The sequence below is a fragment of the Danio rerio genome, chromosome 23 (genome assembly GCF_052040795.2).
Source record: "Danio rerio strain M-AB ecotype USA chromosome 23, GRCz13ab, whole genome shotgun sequence".
NCBI lineage: Eukaryota > Metazoa > Chordata > Actinopteri > Cypriniformes > Danionidae > Danio > Danio rerio.
In genome coordinates this window covers 39905799-39931727 of record NC_141043.1, presented here as the reverse complement: position 1 = coordinate 39931727, position 25929 = coordinate 39905799, and the positions used below count along the sequence as shown (strand labels likewise).

The following is a 25929-nucleotide window of genomic DNA, read 5'->3' as shown; positions in this document are numbered from 1 at the left end:
TTTTTTCACTTAAGTAACTTAATGTTGAGCTTTTTTTTTTATCATTTTGCTTTTTAATTTCAATTAATAATTCTTGATTTAATCATCTTTAGATATTTGTTTTAAAAATTCAAGACATATAATTATTTTTGCAGTGCAGGAATATCTTTTAAAGATTTACAATACAAACATACCAACTTTAGTGCTGAAACACTCTTGCTTTTTATGTGCAATATGGATCCCAACATGTATTGACTTTTTTATTCAATAGAAATCCTGAATATAATTATGTATGAATATATTTGAAAAAAATAAAAAATAAGAGACAACATGAAAATTAGTTCTTTTAGTTAGTAGGTTTATATATAAAAATAAGTGCTGGACAAAGATAAATCGCAATTAGTCCCATCCAAAATAAAAGTTTGTTTTGACATAATATTCATTCATTTTCTTTTCGGCTTAGTCCTTTTATTAATATGCAGCAGATGCCCTTCCAGCCAACAATCAACACTGGGAAACACCCATACACTCTTGCATTCACACACATACACTACGGCCAATTTAGCTTATTCAATTCACCTATAGCGCTTGTCGTTGGACATGAGCGGGAAACCGGAGCACCAAGAGGAAATCGACACCAACAGGGGGAGAACATCAAACTCCACACAGAAATGCCAACTGTCCCAGCCGATACTCAAACCAGCGACCTTCTTGCTGTGAGGCGACAGAGCTAACCACTGAGCCACCTTGCTGCCCCTACTTACATACATTAGATATTTACGTTTTCATATAACTTGTATCATATACATACACATATACAATTTTTCTCAAATATATGCATACATTTATATATACATAATAAATACACACACATATATTGTCAAATAAACCTTTATTTTGGATACAATTTATTATTTTTATTATTATTATTATTATTATTATTATTATATGCACCAAAAATGAAGTGACTTTAATTCTGACACTTTTTTTTGTAGGAAATTATTAATTTTGCTTCTCAAGTAAACGTATCTTAATTTAGGAATATTTACACAGTTGTACGGGGAAAGACGAGTAAAACTAAAAATAGCATAGCCTTTTTTCTCTCACAATGTAATATAAATAAAAGGTAATATAAAGTAAATCTCTGTGTCACAATGACATTTTATCTCAAAACCATTCTCCAAAACTAAAATCATTCTGTTGAACACAGAATAAGATATTCTGAAGAATGTTGGAAATGTGGTATAAAATTACTACAAATATCAATGGCTGCTGCTTTTTTCCAACATTTTTTTTTTAAAATAGCTTCCTTTGTGTTCAACAAAAGCAAGAATAGAGTTTTCCATTTTGGTTGAACTATACTTTTAACAATAATTAAAAAAAACTCCTTGTTTTTGGTAGCACCAAAAACACATTTACTTGTGCGTCTCTTTAAATGCAAATGAGCTTCTTCTTCCCGCCCCATTTCCGGAAGAGAGAGGAGCCTTTAAAGCTCTTGCCCCAGTTAACAACAAACAAACAAAACATGCATGCCTGCTTAATCCTACATACAAAACACATATTAAGAAGCAACACACTGGAGATATTACAAATTAATAGACTTAATTTTCATCTCTCAGGCTCGAAGGAACAGCCAAAGTGAAGCTGTTGCCCTGCAGGCCATTCGAAACGCCAAAGGGAACGACCTCTGTGTGGACTGTGCAGCACCAAGTAAGCCTGTCCTATATTATAATGAGAACGAAATCAATAAAAAGCCTATGTCTAATTTTTTGTCATTGATATTGTGGTCTCCTTGCAGATCCAACATGGGCAAGTCTTAATCTGGGCGCTCTAATCTGCATTGAGTGTTCAGGGATACATCGAAATCTGGGCACGCACCTGTCCCGTGTGCGCTCGCTAGACCTGGATGTCTGGCCCAGTGAGCTCACTAAAGTTCTTTCGGCTATAGGAAACCACATGGCCAACCATATTTGGGAGACTTGTACACAGGGGTGCCAGAAATTGACACCTGAAGCAACAAGGTGAGGTTGTCAGTAAAATCAGTGAAAAAAACTAAACGTTTTTTAAACAAATATTGCAAGGTATGAACAGTTAAGTGTAAGAAAATATGCCTAAAGCAATAATATAGCAAGGCCTGTCTATAAAATAAAATAAAATATTTTTGTTAAAATAATTGAGGTTGGTTTGGTTATTTAAATTTATTATTGATTTATAATTTTTTTATTATTATTATAATTGTATTATTATTATTATTATTATTATTATTATTATTTAATTGTTTTCTGTTACGTTTTAAAATCCATTTAATCATTACATTAAAATAAAATACATTTTTGTTGAAAAAATTGAGGTTGGTTTAAAAAAATTTATTAATGTTTTTATTATTATATTTATTATTATTTAATTGTTTTCTTTTGAGTTTTAAAATGTATTTAATCATTAATATAAAAATAAAATAAAATACATTTTGTTAAAATTTTTTGGTTTGTTTGGTTATTTTAATTGATTAATTATTTATTATGATTATTATTATGATTTAATTGTTTTCTGTTATGTTTTAAAATCTATTTTAAAAAAATTAAACTAAATTAAATACTTTTTGTTGGACAAATTGAGGTTGGCGAGGTTATTTTTAATTTATTAATGATTTATTATCATTTTATTATTATTATTTGTTTGTTTGTTTTCTGTTATGTTTTAAAATTTATTTTATCATTAAAATAAAATAAAATACATTTTCATTGGAAAAAATTAAGGTTTATTTGGTTATTTTAATTTATTAATGATTTACTAGAATTTATTATTTAACTTTTAATTGTTTTTCCTGTGTTAAAATTTATTTAATCATTAAAATAAAATACATTTTTGTTGGAATAATTAATGTTGGTTTGGTTATTTAAATTTATTAATGATTTATTATTATTTTATTATTATTATTATTGCTATTATTTTCATCATTTAATTGGTTTCTGTTATATTTTAAAATCTATTTATTCACTAATAATAAAACAAAATATTTTTTGTTAAGAAAATTGAGGTTGGTTTGGTTATTTAAATGTATTAATGATTTATTATAATTTTACATTATTGTTATTTAATTGTTTAATGTTATGATTTAAAATCTATTTATTCTTTAAAATAAAATCAAATAAAATAAATGTTTGTTGGAAAAATTTAAGTTGGTTTGGTTATTTAAATTTATTAATGATTTATTATAATTATTATGATTTATTATTATTAGTTTTATTTATTTATTTGTTTATTTGGCAGAGACAGTGTACATTAATTAGCATTTCTGCAAATGCACCAGAAAATCCTAAATCTATTTAATCAATAAATAATTAATTCATGTGATGGCAAAACTGGCTTTTCTCTCTCACACGATCTTTCAGAAATTAATATGTTAATATGCAAATCAATTTGCTGCACAAGTTCTGCTTGATACACTTGATAGAAATTGTGATATATTAATTCAACATTTGTTGATGAATAGAATGTTTAAAATATTATAATAAAGAACAGAAATTGAAAACAAAATTTAATGCATCCTTGTCAGATTAATTTCATTCAAAATATTTACTGACCTCATTATATTTGAAGAATAATAAGATTAAATTTAATTTAATTAAAAAAAAAAAGCTAATGTGGTTCGCCACTCAATTAATTATTTGGCCTTTATTTTGTGTTGGTCTCAGAGAGCAGAGGGAGTCGTGGATCCGTGCCAAATACGAACAGCGAGCGTTTGTGTCGCCCTTGCCTGCTCAGTGTTCAGAGGACACGATGTCCACTTGGTTGCTTAAAGCAGTCATCAACAGGGATCTTCCCAATCTTCTACTGCTCCTTGCTCACAGCACCAAGGAGCTGATCAACATCCCGCCGGAAGGAGCAGGACAGCAGCATCACAGCGCCTTACATGCGGCCTGCCAGCTGGGAGACGTGGTCATGACACAGCTGCTGGTCTGGGTAATTCACCGTTTACAGCTTCTGTTCACACATACTTTTCTTTTTCAGTTCAATCACAAATGAAGGATATTAAATACAAGGATCGTTCAAATGAAAGTTCGTTCACATTCAGACACATTGCCGTGCTGCTGTGTTTGCCTAAATCCTCTATATTACCAGCAGGGCTAATGGTTAAAATAGACAGGTCAGGAGACCTGCTGCACTCAGAGTCTGCATTCAGATCTATAATAGACTCGGGGATCGAGGGAGAATCCTCATTTATAGTGTTTACATGAACACACTATCTTTATAATGATATAAATTGTGGTTATGTGTATATGAAATTACGAATAACAAATGTAGCAGGGCATTAAATTACTTTTTATTTCTTTGCATTTTAACGTTGTAAACTATAAACTCATGCGTCTCCTCAGGGTTTGTGTCTCATTTTGTGAGCTAACTGTCAACAACAGTTATTCGCTCCCCTTCTCCCCTGCTGTCCACGCCCACTCCTGCCCTATGCTCGCGGAGCTCCACGCCCATTAATCATGCATCTTTTGAAAAAATTCTGAAGTAGACTTTAACCGAAAGTGGGGGGTGTCATGACCCTTTAAATAGTGCTGCGGGATGAAGTTGAATGAAGATGCTTTCATTTTCAAATTCCTATAAAGCATGTACACCTTTTACATTTTGGTTTTAACACATTTTGGTTTAGATCTGCCTGTGATGTCAAGGTTACTGTGTTATAAATTAAATATAGCATATGTGTGTGAATTTGGAGCGAATCGGATATTATTGGTGGATCGACGTCTTAAGTAATAATGAGGGTAGTGTTGGACGTCACTTTAATGCAGCTTGTGGCTGCTCGGTAGCTATGTTTCCATACACCTATTTTTATGCGCATTTTGGATATGCACAATTGTGCATAAAAAAAATTGGTTGATGGAAACATCGAGATGTGCAAACATTTTGAAAATGCACATAAAAATGTATGCGCATAACTGAGAAGGATACATTTTTTATACAATGAGAAAAGATGTGCATAAACTACAATAGAAACACTTTTACCAAACAAATTTCAGAATGCATATTACAAAAAGGTCATGTGATCTTGTTATAACAGACCATTTGGTGATAAAAATGTAAAAACAGCAGGCTTAGCACATTGCAAAACATCTGAAACGTTGTATTATATTAAGTGGTAGTGGTATTATATTATTATTTACCTTCAGAATTGTCAAGAGTGTCTATGCTCCGCATCTCATGGCTTCAAATGCCACCAGGCGTTCATTGCATGTCGGCATTGTCTTCTGAGATGCAAGTCATTTATTAAATGAAGAAAAGATTGACGCAGCTTCTCCTACCGCAGAAAATTCAGTTTTTACTGTTGATATTTGGTGCCAGTTAATCAGGAATTTGCTCTCTTTGACTCGTTGGATGGCAACGCTGCTTTATTCGCACATCTTTTATGCAATATTCCAGTTTTTGCACATGAGTTTAATTTGCATCTTTGAATGGAAACATAGCTACTGTGGCAGGCGGGGATGCATTTTTTTTCCCAAGAGATTCAGATAATATAGACACCTGATAAAAGCCTGCTTTCTCTTAAATTTTTTTTTTCCTTCACTTTTATAAGTTGGTGAAGTTTGTTCCTCGCCACTGTCGCCACTGGCTTGCTTGGTTTGGGACTTGCGCATTGATGTCTTCATTGTTTAGACTTTCAGCAGTGAAATTTAAACCGCACTGAACTGAACTAAACTGAACTTCCACTCTGAAAACTGATTTACTAGAATTTCTTTGTTAAACTGTTTTGACACAATCTACATTGTAAAAGCGCAATAGAAATAAACATAAATGGAATTGAATTAAATAAAAATGGAAAAGAGGATTTTAATTTGGTGGATTTTCTGTATCTCTTGGGTAATGCAGTTTTTTTCTGCACAAATTCTGCTAATAATATTAAAGGGCACATAGGTTACCCCTTTTTTCATATTTATTATACTGTAAGTCTTTTGTGTCCCCAGAATGTGTCTGTAAAGTTTCAGCTCAAAACACCCATCAGAGTATTTATTATAGCTGTTTGAAGTGTCTGTATTATAGCTGGAAAAAAGGTTGTTGCTGTTTTTTTGCACTGGGCCTTTAAGGCTAGTCATCCCCGCCTATCTCAGCAACATGCCTCAATCGCCGCCCTCGGCTGCCTCAGGAAGCAGATCTCACGTAACGTTTGTGAGAAATACTACAGTAAGAACTTCAGAATCAGTATTTAATGCATGAATGAGTTCACACACAGCGCAGACACGCAGACACACACACACATAGCGCAGACACACACATATACATAGCGTAGACACGCAGACACACACACACATAGCACAGACAGGTTGCGCAAACACATGCACACATATATAGCGTAGACACACAGACACAGCACAGACACGTTGCGCAGACACACACACATACATAGCGTAGACACGCAGACACACACACACACACAGAGAGACAGTGAGAGAGACACACGGATGTGCTGATGAAGTGAATCTAAAGTGAATCGCTGTACTACATCACACACGTGCACACGTTTTAAAACATGTTAAACTTGTGAAACTCACTCTTGATCACGTCTGATGATGATTGATGATCCTAGCAAACTGAACAGACCTTTTATTCCCGGTTGCTTTGCACTCATCCTGTCTTGTCGATATGATTTTATGCATTACTACGGACACATGTTAATGCGCGCAGCTGTCAATCAATATTGGTGGGCGGGGGGACCGCACTTTGTTGCGGATGATCTGAAAACCGCTCCAATTGGTCCACTGTTTTTATGTTGTTAAATTTGAAAAAAAAGGACTGGGTGTGTTTATTTCACCCCAATATGACAGTCTATATACACTTACACACGTGTATGTCCAAACAGCTTGAAAAGTAGATTTTTCACCATAGGTGCCCTTTAATAATTGCCAATCCACCTTTTTCTTGGTCTAAGAGCTTTATAATTCGGAAATAGGTGACATTAGGGAGATAAAATATATAGTTTCTGTATTATTCCATCTTGAACTCACTATCACACTGTTTATGCATGTCTAAGATGTATATTTTGTTCTTACTTGTTCTCCACAGTACGGCAGTGATGTGAAGTCGAAGGATCCTCAAGGTAGAACCGCTCTGACATTGGCGCGCCAAGCCGGGAGCAAAGAGTGTGCAGAGATCCTCGTCCAACACGGATGTCCCAGCGAGACATCACCCACCTCCCCGACTCCTGTTCTGTCCCGCAAAAGTAGCATCACGAGTGTCGGACGAGTCAATTCCAGGAGGAGAGTCTCGTAACCCCTGAACATTCATCATATACAAACATTTTCTCCAAGGCCATTTTTACTTCCTCATACACAGTTGTGTGTTCCGTACGTCTGTGAAGTTCCGTCCCAGGAAAACACCAAGAGTGCTGTATTATACTGTACGTACATCCTTGCAGATAAAAAAAGAACGAAAAAAAAGAATAAATCATTGTCCATGTTAGAACAGGCTTAGAATGACGGCTACACAATTTCAACTTGCCTTTTTAAAAGAAAAATGGAAACTGTTTTAACAACTAAAAAGCAATATTTATAATATGCTGATAAATATACTGTAATATAGATGCATTACATAGTAAAAAAAATGTAGCTTGAGAGTTTCCCAAAGCAAACTGAGGGAATGTATTTACCATTATGACTGTCATTACCATTGTTCTTTGAAATAGACATCATGGCTGAGGGTAATATACTGTAAGATCATGTTTATATCCAGAAGAAATAGTATTTGTCATTGTGAATCATTTCTAAGTACCATAGACAATAAACGCTGATCTTCAACCTCTTTTTCGGCACTGCTTGGTAGGTTTCCATTTTATTACTTTACATTTTTTTAAATTAGAAAAGACAATGTCTATATTTTAATGCCTTGAATGATTTTAGGCAGCTCACCAGGTTGAAGGAAACTCTTTTTGTCAATCGAAATACTAGAGAGTAAATACTGATTTATACTTCTGCGTCAAGCGCACGTATACCTCTCAAAAAAATTTAACCACACGTCGAAACGACACGTAGCACAATCTCTGTGATTGGTCGGCTTGATAGCTCTGACAAGTGTGGACGGGACAGAAAGCCGTGTCGAGTCCCATGAAGGAGCTCCAGATAAAAGGTTTTGTTTTGTTCACCTTATGGTTAAAGTTGTTGCACGTCTGCCGGTTCCTGCCTCAAAATGAGTGAGCCACTTGTACATTGAGGAAACATTCAGAAAAATCAAAGCATCAGCGAAGAAACTCGACACAGAGGAACATAAACACCTACTGCCAGCTAGCGTTTCAGAAGTGTTATCGCAGAGGAACAGAAACAACACACAGAAGTATAAATGCACAGCAACACGCAAGACATGCACCATTAGTCACGCCAATCTCTCGATGCAAAAGTATAAACCGGGCTTAAAGTTGACAGAACAGACTGCAAATGAGTTTATTTACTGTGCTTTACAATTAGACAATTTTCAATCATTTATTTTCCTTCAGCTTAGTGTCTTTATTCATCAGAGGTCGCCACAGCGGAATGAATCGACAACTTATCCAGCACACGTTTTACACAGCGGATGCTCTTCCAGCTGCAACCCAGTACTGGGAAGCATCTATACACAATCATTCACACACATACACTCAGGCAAGTTTAGTTTATTCAATTCAACTATAGTGCATGTGTTTGGAAACCCATGTAAACACGGGGAGAACATGCAAACTCTACACAGAAATGTCAATTAACCCAGCTAGGACTCGAGCCAGCAACCTTCTTGCTGTAAGGGGACAGTGCTAACCACTAAGCTACCGTGTGGCCCCAGGGTAATTTTATCTCTAAAAAACATTTCAGACCAAAGTGCTGTACGAAAGCATGACATCCCACAAACTCACTGTTTCAACAAAACAAGAATTGCTCAAATGTGAACAGAACTACATTCTGGACCAACTGCAAATGGGAGAAAGAAGATTTTTAGACAAACTGAGGTATTGCAATAATCCAGCTTAGAAGTGGTAAAAGCGTTAATCATATTATTCTGTATCCAAAATAACCCCCGGGCGGCACGGTGGCGCAGTGGGTAGCACGGTCGCCTCACAGCAAGAAGGTCGCTGGATCGAGCCTCGGCTGGGTCAGTTGGCATTTCTGTGTAGAGTTTGCATGTTGGCATGGGTTTCCACCGGTGATGTAGATGAATCTGGTAGACTAAATTGTTCGTAGTGTATGTGTGTGAATGAGTGAGTATGGATGTTTCCCAGGGATGAGTTGCAGCTGGAAGGTCATCCACTGCATAAAACATGCTGGATAAGTTGGCAGTTCATTCTGCTGTGGCAACCCCAGATTAATAAGGGGACTAAGCCACAAAAAAAATGAATGAATGAATGAAATAACCCCCTGTACCCTTAAGTAGTGCATAGGAAGCAGTAAATTGTAGTGGTGTGTGTCCGAATCCATAGTGGACCTTCTAAAGTGCACTCAATCCGTTCCACAACCCAGCAGGCACAGATCGATGCATTTTGGGTGGATATGAAAATCGGGTTGGTCAGATGTTGGATATGCCAGACGATGGATTTTGGTCACTTGCCAACGCAACCTAAAAACAACCAAATATCAACAGCGTCTAATGATGTTGTGTGGATGTTACTACTATGACGTCTATGAGATGTTGGAATTTAGTTGAATACATGTCAGTATTTGACATCAATGTGAAGTTGGTTTATGTTGACTCGACATTGGATTTTGGTCACTTCCTGACACAGCATTGAATTTTGGTCACCAGACATCCGACCTAAATCTAACCCAATATTACCGTCTTATGCCATTGTGTGACTGGGAATGCACTGGAATAATGTCGAAAGCAGATGTGCTCTACCTTCCTGCATATTTCAGCTCTAACCCTGATCAAACACAACTAAAGCTGTGGTCACACTGGGCTTTTCTCTCCATAGACTTCCATTTAATACACACGCGAACGCGTCAGACCAGAAACGCAAGTTCATGCGGCAAGTTTCGCTGTTCACTGCATTGGAAAGTTCAAGCTTCCTGAACTCAGACCTGCAAAATTTAGACAGAATTTTAAAACATGGACCAATCGCTCGCTTTTTTAATTGTCTAATCATTTGTTTAATTCTGCCCCTTTTCGCAGCGCCATATAATGGAATTTCGCACACACAAACTCTAGTGTGACTGCGGCATTAGTCAGATCTGAAGAAGCACTTGCTAATTACAGACAGGTGTACAGACAGGTGTGTTTGATCAAGGTTGCAGCTGAAGTCTGCAGGAAGGTAGATCTCCAGGAACAGGATTAGGCACTCCTGGGCTGTTTCTCAATATGCGTCCTCGTGTTCTCGTACAACGTCATCATCAGCTGCCTAAGTTCAGTTTCAATACTCAAGACCGCAAGTACGGAGGACGCGTGAAACTTCCCGGATGTGATCTTGATATCGAGGACGCACCGATGCAGACTTGAGCACCGATCTCGCTCTGGAGGTCCCAGAAGTCATTGCGACTGGAGGTGGGAAGCTCAGCATTTAATTTAGATTTATTATTAAAGTTCAGAGATATCACTTATTTACCTCAGGAGTTTCTCTAAATGAAACAGTAAAAGTAAACATTAACATGGACATCTTAATAAAGGAATAAACACATTAAGGGTGTTTGTTTGCTGAAATTCGTATTAAAATTAGGTATATTTATATTGTGCAGAGTATATTTATAATGTTTTTACGCAAAGTATATATTTTGAAGAGAAGGGAAAACAATAAATTGTTGTATGAGTGCTGTAATTTTTAAATAATTTCCATTTAAAACGCGTGAAGGTCATGTGACCATCAGGAAGAACGCAGCATCCCATTTCTAAAAGGACGCATTCTCTGCCCTCGTGATCTCCTGAGTTCGTTCTTCCAAGGACACCTGGCAAGACCGGTCTCCACAAGAACACAAGTCCATTCTCTGCATTCTTGGAATTGAGAAACAGCCCTGGTCTAGAGAAAAACCATAATGAATTTCCACATCTGACCACATGATGCTGTCCACAGCAGATTCCGATTGGTGTAGGTTTCTAAATAAACTATTATTTATTTGTTCAATTAAAGTTTGAATACATTACAGAAATCAAAGTACTTTGATTCATTACTAATCTGCCTTATTCAACCCGCGGCCAATACAAATCAAAGACAAGGCTGCGAGGGTTAAAGGGGTCACACACCAGAAGCGCCGCATCACGTAGCGCCACTTAGCGACATGCATTTCAGAATTCTAAACATTGGGCTCTTTCAGGATACACACACCGGCGCTGCAAGTCGGCGGCTGTCTGTGGCGCCCAGCCACAACTCAGAACACTGTTCATATTTCTGCCACACCACAGAGCGCCAACTGTATAGTTTCATGTTAAATATCATGCGAATGTGCGCATCTGTTGTGCGATACTTTTAACTGTCATGTGTGCACCGTATTGAAGCGCTAAGCGGCGCATCCGGTGTGTGACCTGCTTTAGTCCTGCAGAATTCACTACGGTGAATTCATAAGAACAGCTGAATATCGATCATTTGGCCATCAAAGTAAAGAGAATACATCATTTCCACAGGACATGGAACTTCAGAAAACATGGATTATTAAAATTAGACAGGACAGAGAACCTGTCAGCAATGTAAATTAAAAAGGAGTGAAGCACCAGTAACGACTCATATTAAAATTCATTTAAATACTAATTTGGCTATTGTTGTTATCCATTAATTTTCAAATGTACTTTTTTTTTACAAGAGAGGCTAGAAATTGTAAATCTCTACATTATGGTCAGGAAAAGTTGAATGTACTGGCCAGTTTGTTTATTATAATTTGCCTAATAAATGACAATAGGCTTGTTTTCATTTAAAATGAACTCATATATATTTTTTCTATTGATATATGATGTAACAAATCTGTATTTTAAAATTAAGTATTTTTTCATATTTCTTTATTTGAAATTTTAAGTAAATAATTTTGGTACATCAAAAAGTGGTTATGATGACCAACCAACAAGCTAATTTAGCTATAAATAGTGTTTAAAATTTATTTAAATCTCATAGTTAAATAGAAAATGATGCATATAATTGCAAAAAGGTTTACTTTTTGAGAAAAAAAGAACCCCCTCTTTCACTGGGCTGGCTACAGGCCTGCATACGAAATAATAAAAATGTAGAGATACTCAATTAAAAATAATTCATGAAATGAATGAACAATTGATGCACTGATGTTAAACATCCCTGCTAAAAAATCCAGCTTAAACCAGCCTAGGCTGGTTGGCTGGTTTTAGCTGGTCGACCAGGCTGGTTTTAGAGGGGTTTTGGCCACTTCCAGGCTGGTTTCCAGCCATTTTCAGCCTGGTCTTAGCTGGTCAGGCTGGAAAATGACCAGCTAAAACCAGCTTGACCAGCCTGGTTTAAGCTGGACATAGCTGGTTTTGGCTGGGCTCCCAGCCTGCTAGGCTGCTCAAGCTGGTTTTAGCTGGTCATCTCCCAGCCTAACCAGCTAAGACCAGGCTGGAAATGGCTGGAAACCAGCCTGGAAGTGGCCAAAACCCCTCTAAAACCAGCCTGGTTGACCAGCTAAAACCAGCCAAACAGCCTAGGCTGGTTTAAGCTGGATTTTTCAGCAGGGATTAGATTCCCTAATAGGCCTAATGTTCACAGTGGACCCCACTGAATCTAAAAAAGATTGTAACCGACAAAATTTAATTTAAAATCATTTTACATGTTAAAAATGGTTATAGTTCATGTTTTAATAAAGTCTTTTGATAGTTAAAAATCCAATTTCCTCATTTAGCAGTAAAACTGACTCTTTGCAACACAATATTAGCCTAAATAAACATGTTTCCTAGTGAAACGTTGACGTTTATTGCATAGGATAACAAGTTTCTCCATTTGAGGCGCTCCTTCCCTCTGCTTTGGTGTTGAATTTGTTTTAGTCCTTTATGAGAAAATGGTCGTGTTTTAAAAAACATATCAAGCACGTAGACTGCATTTTGGCCATCACACACGCGTTCTAAATCAACCGAGTGATCTAGGTAGCCAGCTCACTAGGTATTGAGACACCGCCCGTGTCTATGCATGGACGACTGTCTGGGCTAACAGGACCCGATTGAGATTATTAACCTTTCGCAATCTAGCAGCACTATATGGGTAAGCAAACATATGAGTTGTTATTCCGTTTCTGTGTACCAATCAGTGGCGCAGTGGTCAGTTTAATATCCACCACTAGAGATGAATCGGGAAGTGCTAGTTAGCCGTGCATGCTAACGGAATCCAATAGCAACCGGTTAGCTACGGCTAAACTAGTATGGCACAAAATAAACAAGCATGCATTGAACAGTGTCATTGCATCTTAAAATCTGTGTTGCACAAACCCAAATGTATTTTGGATACAGAGGGGTTACAAACGTGTCAATAAAAAAGCCTGTTTGTGTGTGGTCTACAATATCTTTGTTAGGATCCGTTGTTCAGGGGTTGTATAATTCCGTTATGAATTTAATTCAATTAAATGTGTGCATTTGTAATTGATTTTTTATAAATTATTATTATTTTTACTAACGTTATACATAAGTCTTTCAGTTTGACTTTCTATGTTGAAACTAGTTGGTGATAAACGTAGGTAAAGTGGGCGTATTTTGTAGAAACTGCAGGTAAATATGAATACATTTTTGTTTTTAGGTGCCCTGTGTATTTTTATATGCGCACTTTGTGATAAAAGGGGTCACCTTCATTATCTTTCATCAAAATAAAATTTTGCTTACCTAACAACGTTTTGGCTGACGTCAGACTAAGTCCTCTTACTTTTTCAAGCACCTGTCATATCTTTATACAATTTGAGAAAGGAAAGGAAATTCTTCAAGGCCCAAGAAAAGATGGAGTTTTTTTTTTTTGAAATTATAAATTTTAAGTTAAATGGCTTAGGGATTGTTTATTGAAATGAGATTCAATTTTTTATACTATATAATACTTTCAAAAAGGTTGGAGGATTGCGTTTTTACTATCATGTGATTACTCTTAATAAACTACCAGTAACATTGTCCAATTTTTATCAACAAGCTCTTAAAGCGTGGAAGTTGTGTTATATGCACAATTTCTCCCCCCACATAAAGCAATTTTTTTGAATAATTCTTGTATTACGGCTAACCGGAAATCTCTTTATCTGCAAAATTGGACAGATAACGATATTTTTTTCTTATCTGCTATTTTAGACCAGTGGTTCTCAAACTTTTTTCACCAAGTACCAGAAAAAAAAAAGTAAAAGAAAAAAAATGTTGCTCCAAGTACCACCATAATAACCTGTCAGCATTGGGATATAAAAATATGAGATACGCCCCCAACAACTATTACAAATATGGGGGAGAAATTAGCTTCACATGACAGAATACATAACAAACATTAAAAAATTGTAAATAAAATAAAAGGTTTAGCTTATTAAAATCAATTTACTAATCACATCAGTGTCATTTTACACATTAAAGGGTTAAAAGTGTATTTTTTATTTTAATTATATTAAAGATTTTTTTTTACTTTAATTTAATTTGAATTATTCAGCGATTTCTCTGCCTACCACTAGAAGGAAGCCTGCGCACCACTAGTGGTACACGTACCAATGTTTGAGAACCACTGTTTTAGACCAATCAGCTAATTAACTTTCTTACTAAAATTTTATGTAAAGATGGTCATTAAATTTGAAGAATACAACTCGGTAACAAAAGCCATTCCCTTTGGTTTACTAATGCTAATGAGAAGTCGTATGTCCTCATAGAATTGATCCTGTACTATACTTAAATGGGGTAGACTTTTGTAGTAAAAACATGTACAAGCAAAGTTATTAGATTAATATTTTTTTAAAAACAGAGCCTTAAAGTTTAGAGGAAAAATGTTTTGTCAATTGTCAATAATTATACTGAAATTAATCAAAAAACTGAATAAATAAAATTTGACACATTTACACAAATAAATAAACTGACTCCATGATGGGCTAAAAATCTTGTGAAAAGAGGACCATTATAATTGAATCTGAATCTCATGTCATGATTCTCTGTTTTTTTAGTCCACATCCTGGCTTTGGTCAACATTGGCAGGCATGCGGATCAGGCTGCAGGGCTCCGGCCACGCGGCCCGTCTCCTCTCCGAGCTCAACCGCTGCCGCCTGTCTCGCCTCCTCTGTGACATCATCCTCCAGGTCGGGGGGCGCTCTTTTCCGGCTCATCGCGCAGTCTTAGCATGTTCCTGCACGCACTTCAACAGCCTCTTCTCCAGATGCTCCAGCAGCCAGGGTGCCCTTCCCACCACCTTCTCTGTGGATTTCGTCTCGGCCTCCAATTTCGAGAAGGTGCTGACGTTTATCTACACGGGGGAGATTTTCACAGACTTGATCGATGTGGGAGTGTTGTATGAGTTGGCGGAAAGGCTCGGCGTGAGGGAGTTGGTGAACGCTTGCCACGCCACCTTTCCTGACCTACAAAGCTCCAGCTCTGGAAACACCACAGGCGATGGAGACTTGGAGAGTGATATGGTGTCTACTAATGCGGTGGCTGCATCCGTTTGCTCGTCTTCCGCAGCGTCCTGCTCTTCCCTGTCGTCTTCAGCCGCTCCAACACCTGTAACTCCATCTCCAGTTTCCCAGGTCAGAAACGGCAGGTTGAATCGATCCCATCTGGCCGCACAATCACCAAAAAACGAAGACTTGCAGGTACATTTGGGTTACAGCCAACAGGAAATAAACAAGCCAAGCCCGTCAGATAGTAACCGTTCTGCAGACACCCTTCCAGGCCTCACTTTGCAGCTCAAGCAAGAGGATGAAGAAGACGATGATGAAGAAAATAGGGGAAGTAACTCAGTAGACCAGGTTGTCATTAATGGTAGCAAACCAACATTTGGGGCTCAGGAAACATGTTCAGTTCCTGATTCTTCAGCTCAGGTTGTTGGAGAAACCTGCGCTCCTTCATCATCCTCCATTGACCCGTTGGATAGTTTGCAACTTAGTGCTGTTGCAGGACCAATCAAAGAGTCCGATTTTTTTGAGGAAGATGATGCTAGGAAGAGGTCAAGTGTTCAGGAGGAGCAGACGGAGAGTGGTGATCAATGGCGAGCTCTTTCTGAGGACATCATTGAGCTGAGTGACGAAGAGGAACACTTTATAGTGGAGGAGGAGGACGACGAGGACTTGATGTGTATTGAGAACGGTGAAAATGGTGCATCTCTTGGGCAGATGTCTCCATCTCTGCCGTGTAAATCATGTGGGATGCTGCTTCCCGCAGAAAATGGCATCATTCGGACTCATGCGGAGACGCACCTTTCGGATTCGGGTTCTTGTCAGGTGTGTGGCGCATCCTTCTCGGACCGTGCCGCTGGCGTCGCACATGCACTCACTCATGTGGGCATCTTGCTCTTCTCGTGTGACGTTTGCGAGCACCAGTTTAGGACTGAGATGGCGCTGATTCACCACAGACGTCAGTCAGCAGCCAAATGTGTCCCGCAAAACCCTGAGCAGATGAACGGAGCCACCCAAAGGCAAGGAGGGGAACTGCAGTGCGCCGTCTGTGCTAAATCCATAGCCAATGACTTCAAGGTAATTGGAGCTCTGTTTTTAAGGCAGGGGCGACCAACCCTGTTCCTGTTTCTGATCTACCTTCCTGCAGATTTCAGTCGCAACTCGCAAAAAAACACCTGTCTGTAATTATCAAGTGCTGCTTCAGGTGTGTTTGATCTTGGTTGCAGCTGAATTCTGTAGGAAGATAGATCTCCAGGAACAGGGGTAACCATATGGAGTCAATCTAGGGCCATGTAAACTTGCAAATAAAAAGTTTTTCAAACAAAAAATAAAGTATTAAGCAAAAAAATGCAGATCTCCAAAAATCGCAAAGCGAAAATGAATGTTTGAGAAATTAACGTTCCTTTTGATAACAAAAATAAAAAACTTAAAGGGAAAATTAAGTTGAGAAATAAAAATAAATTTGCAAACAAAAAAGAACTGCAAATAAAAATCAAGCAGTGCAAAAAAATCTAAAATATTTGCAAATAAAAAAAAAAAACGAAATATATTTGCAAAACATTTGTTATAGCATTGTTTTTACAAAACCCATTCAGTTAGTTGGTGAATGCTCAGTTTGATTTGCTTTTGTAGTCAACCGAGAGTTTGGGATGCTGTTCTCACTTTGCACTTCATGTTTCTGCGCGTTTCACTTAGTGGCCCTGAAATGACAAGGGGGCGGAGTCAAGGGAACTTGGGCATTTAAAGCAGGCCCGGACCTTCTGGGCTGTAAGACTACCTCGGTGATACTGTGTCTCCAACTGATGACATGGTTTAAATAGAGGCAGGTCTGGGCCTGCCATAAACACCCAAGTTCTCTTGACTCTGCCCCCTTTTTCTTCACGTGAAACAGCATTGCAAACTCACGGTTGACTACAAGAGCAAATCAAAGTGAGCATTGAAATTGACCAGACGGGTTTTGTAAAGGCAGTGATATAATAAATGTTTTGCAAATATATTTAGTTTTTTTATGATTGCAAATATTTAGTTTTCTTTTTTTTTTTTTTGCACTGCTTGATTTTTATTTGCAGTTTTTTGTTTGCTAATTTCAATTTTATTTTTCAAATCTCATTTTTACCCTTTGCAATTTTTAATTTTTGTTATCAAAATGAACTTTTACTTCTCAAAAAGCAATTTTCATTTTACGATTTTTGGAAATTTGCATTTATTTATTTATTTATTACCGCCAACTTATCCAGCATACATTTTAAACAGCGGATACCCTTCCAGCTGCAACCCAGTACTGGGAAACATGCATACATGACTTTTTTTCTCTCTGTTTGGCATTATGTACACACCGAGATGCCATTTTTATGCACATAAATGTAGCTTTTTGAAAAAGTTCTTCACAGTGGATAAATTTGAAAAACAAAAAATAGGCGTAGGGAAAAAATATTGATACAGCGCAAGTACCATGACATTTTTTGCGGCAAAACTATATAGATACACGGATGCCGATATCAGGATATACTGCAAATGTTTTTCGCCAATCACCAATCAATTGTTACCAATTTTATCATTTAATTTGGTTGAATTTTAATTTTTTATTTTTTTTTCGGTCATTAAACTTGAGTCAGCAACAACATTTGATATTATATTTGTCCTTTTCTGGAAAGAACTTCTCTAAATTCCAAAATTTTATTTTACAATTGGACAGACATGTTACAAGACCTTTATAGAATAAATAAAAAAATATTACACCAAACACATAGCTAATAAATCCAGAAAAACCTAGGAAAATAACGCAATAGTATATAAACAATTCCATTTCACCACAATTAAAAATGTGCATGGCATGGTGATTCAGTGGTCAGCACTGTTGCCTTACAGCAAGAAAGTCGCTGGTTTGAGTCCCAGCTGGGCCAGTTGGCATTTCTGTGTGTAGTTTGCATGTTCTCCCTGTGTTGGCATGGGTTTCCCTCTGGTGCTCTGGTTTCCCCACAGTCCAAAAACATACACTGTAGGTGAATGGGATGAACTAAACTGACCATAGTGTACGAGTGTGTGAATGAATATGAGAGTGTACGGATGTTTCCCAGTACTGGGTTGCAGCTGGATGGGTATGCGCTGTGTAAAACATATGTCGAAATAGTTGGTAGTTCATTCAGCTGTGGCGACCCCTAATAAATAAGAGACTAAGGCGAAGAAAAAAAGAATGAATATTCTGACAGCTTAAATCTCAGCCCCTACAAAGATGATACTTATCAAAGATAATATTGTACAACACTGGCAGTTAATTCTATTGATGCATTTAAACTAATACCATATTATTTACTTTTTCCCCTCAGGCTGTCAGAGACCACGTCCAGAGCCACGCATGCTTAAGGACATTGCGCTGTGGAGTGTGCCAGCTCTCTCAGCCCTCACGTTGCGCCCTCCTGTGGCACACACTCACACACCTCTTTCCTATTTACACCTGTCCACAATGCTCCAGCCCCTTCCTAGAGAGCTCTCAGCTGGACCGGCACCTGTCTCTACATGCGGAGGAAGAAGAAGCTTCAATGAAACAAGTCGACGGCAGTCCGGAGACCAGCGGAGAAGGCCAGGCCGAGCTGCGCTGCTTTCTGTGCCCACAAACCTTCCGCTCTGAGGCGGCGTTTCATTACCATCTCAGCATGCATACAAACGAGCTCCAGGGCGGTCAGGTATGGCCAGGAAAACGCAAGGCAGACCAGCTTCTTGAATACTCCTCGTCCTCCAGTTCTCCTTTAGAGCCGGGCGGTTCCGGTAAAGGAGGTTTTAATGTAGGTTTCAACCTACAGGACAAAATAGCTCCCGGTGGACATTTCCCAACCGGACTTGTTTTAAATGGCAATTCCATCGGAGCCGCAGGGCTTAGAGAAAAATTATATCGTTGTCGTTATTGCGGTAAACATTTCGCACACTCGGGCGAGTTTACCTATCACCTCCGAATTCATACAGGTGAGAAACCGTATCAGTGCAAAGTATGTCTACGGTTTTTCCGTGGCCGTTCCACCATGATCTGCCACCTGAAGACACACTCTGGTGCGCTCATGTACCGCTGCACCGTCTGCGGGCTGTTTTTCTCCACACTCAAGATGGTTTCTTCGCACATGGAGGTCCATAAAGACCAGCTGCCAGCTGATTTTAACATTGAGGAGACCTTTATGTATAACGACCACTCTAAAGACCCCGTCCCAAATCTGGACACCTGAAAAACAGCTGAAAATCTCTCCGTCACACTGTGTGCCCGGTTTACTTACTCAGTTTGTCGTTGAGGATGAGTAGACTTAGAATGTAATAACTCCGTGTTTGGTGTGTTTGTGTCGTCGTGTGCAGAACCCCTTTTTTTTTAAAGATTAAATTAAAGGCAGATCTTTATTTTAAGAGATGTAATGCTAATACTTGACCACTTGATGGCAAGAGAGACACATTGGAAATCAAACTTTTTTGAAAGCACCTTGTTTTTTTAAATATATTTTCTCATGCCTTCTTCTTTATATTTTAGAGTCTCTGCATAGTCATAACTAAAATAAACATATCAAAAGTATCTTTTATTGTAGCTTTTCAAACTTTTGTCAATAATGCGGTGAGTTGTTTGACCAAACAGCACTTTTTGGCTGCTTTTCATTCTCTTATCTGTTCTAACTCATTCATTTAAAGTGAAATTTGTTCCTAAAATAAGTTTAGGTCATTAATATAAACACGGGTCATACTTTGATGGTTCATTGGTTAAATTTATGTTACATTGCATCTACATGTCAACTAATTCTCTAATTCTAACTAATAGTTCACTGTCAGGTTAGTAAAAGTTGACATGAACTTGCAAAGTTTCTTACAGTCAGTTGAATATCTGTTTGAAGGAGCAGTATCAGCAAATATTAAGCAGACAGCCTACTAATAGTCAAATGGACCATCAAAATAAAATATAGAGCTAGCTGCCTTAGCAAGTGCAATTTAATCCACTAAAGAAGACAGTTTGTTTTGGTAATCTTTGATCAACGTCTGACCATTTGCTTCTGTGTTTGGAGTGGCAGTCCTTCTGACTTCAACCACATTAGTCTTAGCCACGCCCCTCTAACCATTAGTTTGCTATTTGTGGATGATGTGCAAAAAGAAAGCCCCGCCCCCTACTCAATATTCAGTTTTAGTTGGAAGTACATCAACATACTGAAAAAAAAAGTCTCAGCAACTTCCAATTCATACCAGTAACCATAAACTACTAAAGTTTCAGCTAAATCTGTACTGATGGACTACTGAAGAAGAAAAGTCACCCACATTGGATGAGCTAGGGAGTTCAGATTAACTCCAACAAATTCAGCCAAACGTCTCCAAAGTCGCATTTATGTTTTATCTCTTTATTGGGCTAAGAACCATTTCAAATATGGTAACTTTAATGACTTTTATTACAATATAATATGTTTTTTAGACACAAAAGTCTTTTAATAACCCCCAGTAACACTCCATGGGTTTTAATATCTCAGTGAGTGGCCTATAAAGGGTTAATCCAACTCATCTTTAACAGGATGTCCAAGTGCTGATGTGCAATTACCTCTATTTACTCTTCCGGCAGTCTTTCACAATAAGCTAAGGCTCTAGAGAAGCACAAACGCAAGTGAGCGTTGAGAATAAACCAACTTTGTTTCTACTTTTTCTGATAAATACAGCAGTGCTCTAGGTCAAGGATATAAAAAGGGTCACTTTTTAAATAAATAAATAAATAAAGGTACTTTTCTGTTATAGAATAGCTGTTATTTTTATAGTAGTGTTAAGTATCATTTAGAAATAGCAACTGGTTTTTGAGATGCAGTACCATAGAGTTTGTATAGTATGTTGTACATAAATCATTTTTTAACACCATCAATGAACGTTATTTGGAAAATAAGGGATTTAGACTGAGGTGCTAATATATCAGTTGTTTCTTACGGCAGTGTTCACTTTCTCTGTACATTTTATGTTAGTTTCCATGTTTCAGTACAAACCGTGTTGTCATGTGGGAAAGAATATAGGCTCTCTTCTGAATGCTGAGATGTTTTTCTGTACCATTTCCAAGCAGTTATATGCCTTTTATTCAGTATGTCTCTTTTTTATGTATAAATGGGACAGGTTTTTTTATTACTGTACATTTTAATTTTCACTTTAAAACCAGTTTGTCACACTGGTCCATTCATGACGTAATGTCACTGGTCAACAACAACAACAACAATGCGTGTTTTCAAAATTAATGGGACAGTGTTGTGATAGCTTTATTTGAAATGTAGCACAGAAAAATACTGGCTGAACAGAACAGCCTTATAAATTGCCAAGTGTTTTCAAATATTCCATCACGTTTTGTCAATCAGTCACTTTTTTAGGGCAAAAAATGCATATTATTTTATCATGATATGTAGGAGACAGACATCTTTATCGACTCTCATTTGTGTTAAATTTCAGGTCCTTTTTGTACTATATTTTACTTTCAACATAAAATAATTGCCTTATATTACTTGTGTTATTTATATGATTTATAAATCGGTTCAAATGTCAGTATCAGAAATCTGTTTTACAACAGTTGTACTTGTGTTCTGAATAAACAAACTGTACTTACAAAACTAGTCAATGAGTCATTTTAAAGCTGCCATACTGCATTGGTTTAATAAGTTAAATTGTTGTCTGATATCTACATAGTAGGTTTATAGCTTTGTTATGGTCCAAAATTTGTCCCATACATAAGCTCATTTGTCCTATTTTGACTGATACAGTGCATACAGAAAGTATTCATAGCGCTTCAATTTTTATGTTACAGCCTTATTCCAAAATGGATTAAATTTATCCTCAAAATTCTACACACAGTACCCCATAATGACAATGTGATTTTTTTATTGTTGCAAATTTATTAAAAATGAAAAACCTGAAAAATTACATGTACAGAAAAATTCACAGCCTTTGCTCAATACTTTGTTGATGCACCTTTGGCAGCAATTACAGCCTCAAGTCTTTTTTAATATTATGCCACAAGCTTGGCACACCTGTCTTTCGGGATTTTTGGCCATTTTCAAATCTCTTTAGAGATGCTCAACAGGATTTAGGACTGAGATCTGGCTGGGACACTCAAGGACATTCACTGAGTGCTTTGGGTCATTGTCCTGCTGGAAAATTTACCTCCGATTTCCCCAGTCGGAGGTAAAGAGCACTCTAAAGCAGGTTTTCATTCAGGATGTCTCTGTGCATTGCTGCATTCATCTTTCCCTCTATCCTGACTAGTCTTCCAGTTTCTGCTGCACCATGCTTCAATGTTGGGATGGTACTAGCCTGGTGATGAGCAATGCCTTGTTCTCCAAACAACGCCTGGCATTCACTCCAAAAAATCCAACTTTAGTCTCATCAGACCAGAGAATTTTGTTCCTTATGGTCTGAGAGTCCTACAGATGCCTTTTGGCAAATTCCAGGCAGGCAGTGGCCTCCGTCTGGCCACTCTACCATACAGGCCTGATTAGTGGATTGCTGCACAGATGGTTGTCCTTCTGTAAGGTTCTCCTATCTCCACAGAAGAGCGCTGGAGCCCAGACAGAGTCCCCATCAGGTTATTGATCACCTTCCTGACTAAAGCCCTTCACCCCCGATCCCTCAGTCCTGGTGGTTCCAAACATCTTCCACTTACAGATGATCGAGGCCACTGTGCTCATTAGAACTTTTCTGTAATCTTCTCCAGCCTTGTGCTTTATGACAATCCTTTCTTAGAGATCTACAGACAGTTCCTTTGTCTTCATGCTTGGTTTGTACCTTGACATGCACTGTCAACCCTGGGACCTTATATAGACAGGTGTATGCCTTTTCAAATCATGTCCAATCAACTGAATTTACCGCAGGTGACAAGCTGCTGAAACATCTCAAGAATGATCAGTGGAAACAGAATGGAAAAAGAAATTTAGAGCTTCAAAAAAAATTCGGAAAAAGTGAAGCGCTTTAAATACTTTCCGGATGCACCCTGTGCCATCATAAATTGTGAAAATACCCCATTAAAAAAAAGCTTTAAGACCAAGTGTCGCTTTGGTGTGACTTCACTTTTGACAAATGCAAACAATTATTTTTATGAAAACTTCTGATGTAAGTGAGGTTATCTTTCACTACTGACCTACTGTATTGTTAAATAGAGAAAATATTTTACAAGTAACTATTATTCTAAATCTTGGAGCTTATTCTTAAAACAAAAATGAGCAATGAAAAGATGTGGAGCACAAAAAGTGACCCATATTAAAATTAATGTTGTTATCCATGACCTTTAAACACTTTTTTACAAGAGAGGCTAGAAAAATCTGCATTATGTTATACATTATTATTTTTATTGTGTTTTTGCTTATTACTCAAAGGAAGGACTGAGGAAAGTTAAGATTGTTATGTGCCTAACAAATAATAATATACTACAGTTTTTAATTTAAAACAGATTTTATTTTTTTCTATTTTATTTCTAATGAAATATGATGTAATAATTTTTTTTTTCATATTTCTTTATTTTAAAACCTTTTTGGTACATCACAAAGTGTGGTTATGATGACCATCTGACAAGCTAATCCAACTAAAAATAGTGCTTTAAAATGTCCTTAAAAAGCAGTATGTAAATCTCTGAAATTAAAAAATAAGGAGAATAACTGCAAAAAGGTCCACTTTTTAAGAAAAGGAAACCACCCTTTTCACTTGGGTGGCTACAGGCCTACATTTAAATAATAATGAGTATTAGTGAAACATAAACCCAGTCAGAGTAATGGTAACCTGTTTTGCTCACCTGATCTGTTGTGGCTACAAAAAACAGACCCTTGACCCCCCCTAAATTTAGACGTTTATTTTTATGTCAAAACGCCACGGAGAAGCTGGATCAGCCACCGGTGGCAGACTGCGGAGATATGACTGAGGTGAGGTCTCTCTCGCGCGCTCTCGGTTTCACGCACAGTCACTCTCTGTGAGACGATGCACATCAGTTCCCAGCATTCCTCAGAAGTTAACCCCCAAGTTAACCCCCAAATTGACACGGGTAATAAAAAGATTTAACTTCAGCCATGTTCAAAAACTCAAAATTTCCACTGTTAATTATATTATACTTCTGTTTTCAATAGCGATTTTAACACTTTTAATATAGGCTACGCAGAGTCCATTATTAATCAGAAATTGAGTGTAGATATTTTACATAAGGAAATGCAGTGTTGAACAGATAAAACACTTTATTAAAACTTAGTTTTACAGTGTAAAACTAGAGTGTAATTTAAAGACTTAATTAGGTTATGTTAACTAGGAAAGTTGGAATAATTAGTCAAGTTATAGTATAACTGGTTTGTTGTGTAGACTATCAAAAATATACAGTAAATATTTCTTATTTCTTTTTTACCTTTATTTATATATATATATATATTTATATATATATATATATATATATATATATATATATATATATATATATATATATATATATGAGCATTTATTTTACCCCAGTATATTCAATGAAGCTTCTGCGTTAGCCTGCCGATTCTGACGGGCGCATGCGAGTAAACAGCTTTTTGTCTCGTTTTACGCTTGAGCAACTAAATAAGTGCTAAAGTTATTTAACTGAATGTATTTTAATGACATTACAACATCGATGCTGTATAAGGAACTGTATAAAATGGTAAAAAGTTCACAATAACAGGTCACCGGAAGTGTATCAGCATGGGAACAGCAGTAGCTCAGCATATACCAAAAAGAGAGGGATAGAGATGTATGGTGTTATATTTTAAAGCTAAAGAAAGCACAGCCAGGAATGAATATCAGCCTCTGCATGACTGAGGTAAAGTTGGTTTTATATTGGCACATTCCTTCATATAACGTTCCCTATATTATCTACTACACTATATTGAATAAAGGGTCTGAATCACATGTAAATATGACTTAAAAACAACATTAGCACTATTTAATTGACTGTGAATGATGCTGTACTTTGATATTCACTACTAATATGATTTCACAAGAGTTTGCAAATAATTCGTTTCTGAAATTATATTATTAAGGATAAAGTCTGAATGTGCGAAAATAAAACCAGCTTTACCTCAATCTCTGCATGAACATATGACAGTTGGGCTGAGTGATTTGACAAGTTTCAGCAGTCTACATGCGTTTGTTGAAATATACGCATCAAATTTCACAATAAACACGATAGATTAACAAAAGATCTAACTAAACATACCTTGTGCCTCTTCAGAGTGGAGATGAATAAATGTATAATCTGTAAATCTTGCATTTTGTATCCTGAGGTGAGTTTGAACGTGCCTCGTGCTGTCGTTGCCCAGTAACGCACAGTAAACAAACTGGCGCTTGCGTTTTCAAAATAAAAGTCCCAAATACATTGTAAGTGAAGTGCTTAAAAATAACCAAGGGAGGGAAATTATTGATGTTGTCTCACTAGAAAGCGTTGCTTATCAATCGCATCATATTAATGATCTCAGAACTTTTTTTCATGATC

The 25929-nt window shown here is 37.1% G+C and overlaps 2 protein-coding genes and 1 long non-coding RNA gene across 13 annotated transcripts in view; 2 read left to right on the top strand and 1 right to left on the bottom strand.

The window, feature by feature from the left end:
- The window catches only part of agap2 (ArfGAP with GTPase domain, ankyrin repeat and PH domain 2), a 47891-nt gene extending 40105 nt beyond the window's left edge, over positions 1-7786 (top strand). For 7 of the 9 annotated variants that reach the window (XM_087305945.1, XM_087305944.1, XM_087305943.1 and 4 more), the window contains 4 exons: positions 1599-1689; positions 1778-2000; positions 3675-3942; positions 7042-7786. In XM_087305945.1, coding sequence (XP_087162071.1) covers positions 1599-1689; positions 1778-2000; positions 3675-3942; positions 7042-7248 — 789 coding nt within the window. In that variant the 3' untranslated portion in view covers positions 7249-7786. 9 annotated transcript variants of the gene reach the window in all.
- Positions 1-25771, bottom strand: part of LOC141380535 (uncharacterized) — a 49578-nt gene extending 23807 nt beyond the window's left edge. For all 3 annotated transcript variants that reach the window (XR_015523862.1, XR_015523863.1, XR_015523861.1), the window contains exons 1-2: positions 25654-25771; positions 7029-7386 (exon numbers count right to left, since the gene is read on the bottom strand). This is a non-coding gene — a long non-coding RNA (uncharacterized LOC141380535). The remainder of the gene's footprint in view (positions 1-7028; positions 7387-25653) is intronic.
- zbtb39 (zinc finger and BTB domain containing 39) lies at positions 13009-22054 on the top strand. Its single transcript, XM_087307601.1, has 3 exons — positions 13009-13117; positions 15021-16541; positions 18791-22054. Exons 2-3 carry the CDS (start codon positions 15054-15056, stop codon positions 19676-19678), a joined length of 2376 nt encoding a protein of 791 aa, XP_087163727.1. The 5' UTR covers positions 13009-13117; positions 15021-15053; the 3' UTR covers positions 19679-22054.
- Positions 25772-25929: the final 158 nt, after the last annotated feature.

Excerpts from the sequence above, each read along its gene's own strand:
- zbtb39 (XM_087307601.1), top strand. The coding sequence starts at position 15,054 with ATGCGGATCAGGCTGCAGGGCTCCGGCCACGCGGCCCGTCTCCTCTCC. Across the intron at positions 16,542-18,790 it reads CCATAGCCAATGACTTCAAG|GCTGTCAGAGACCACGTCCA; the intron begins GTAATTGGAGCT and ends TTTTCCCCTCAG.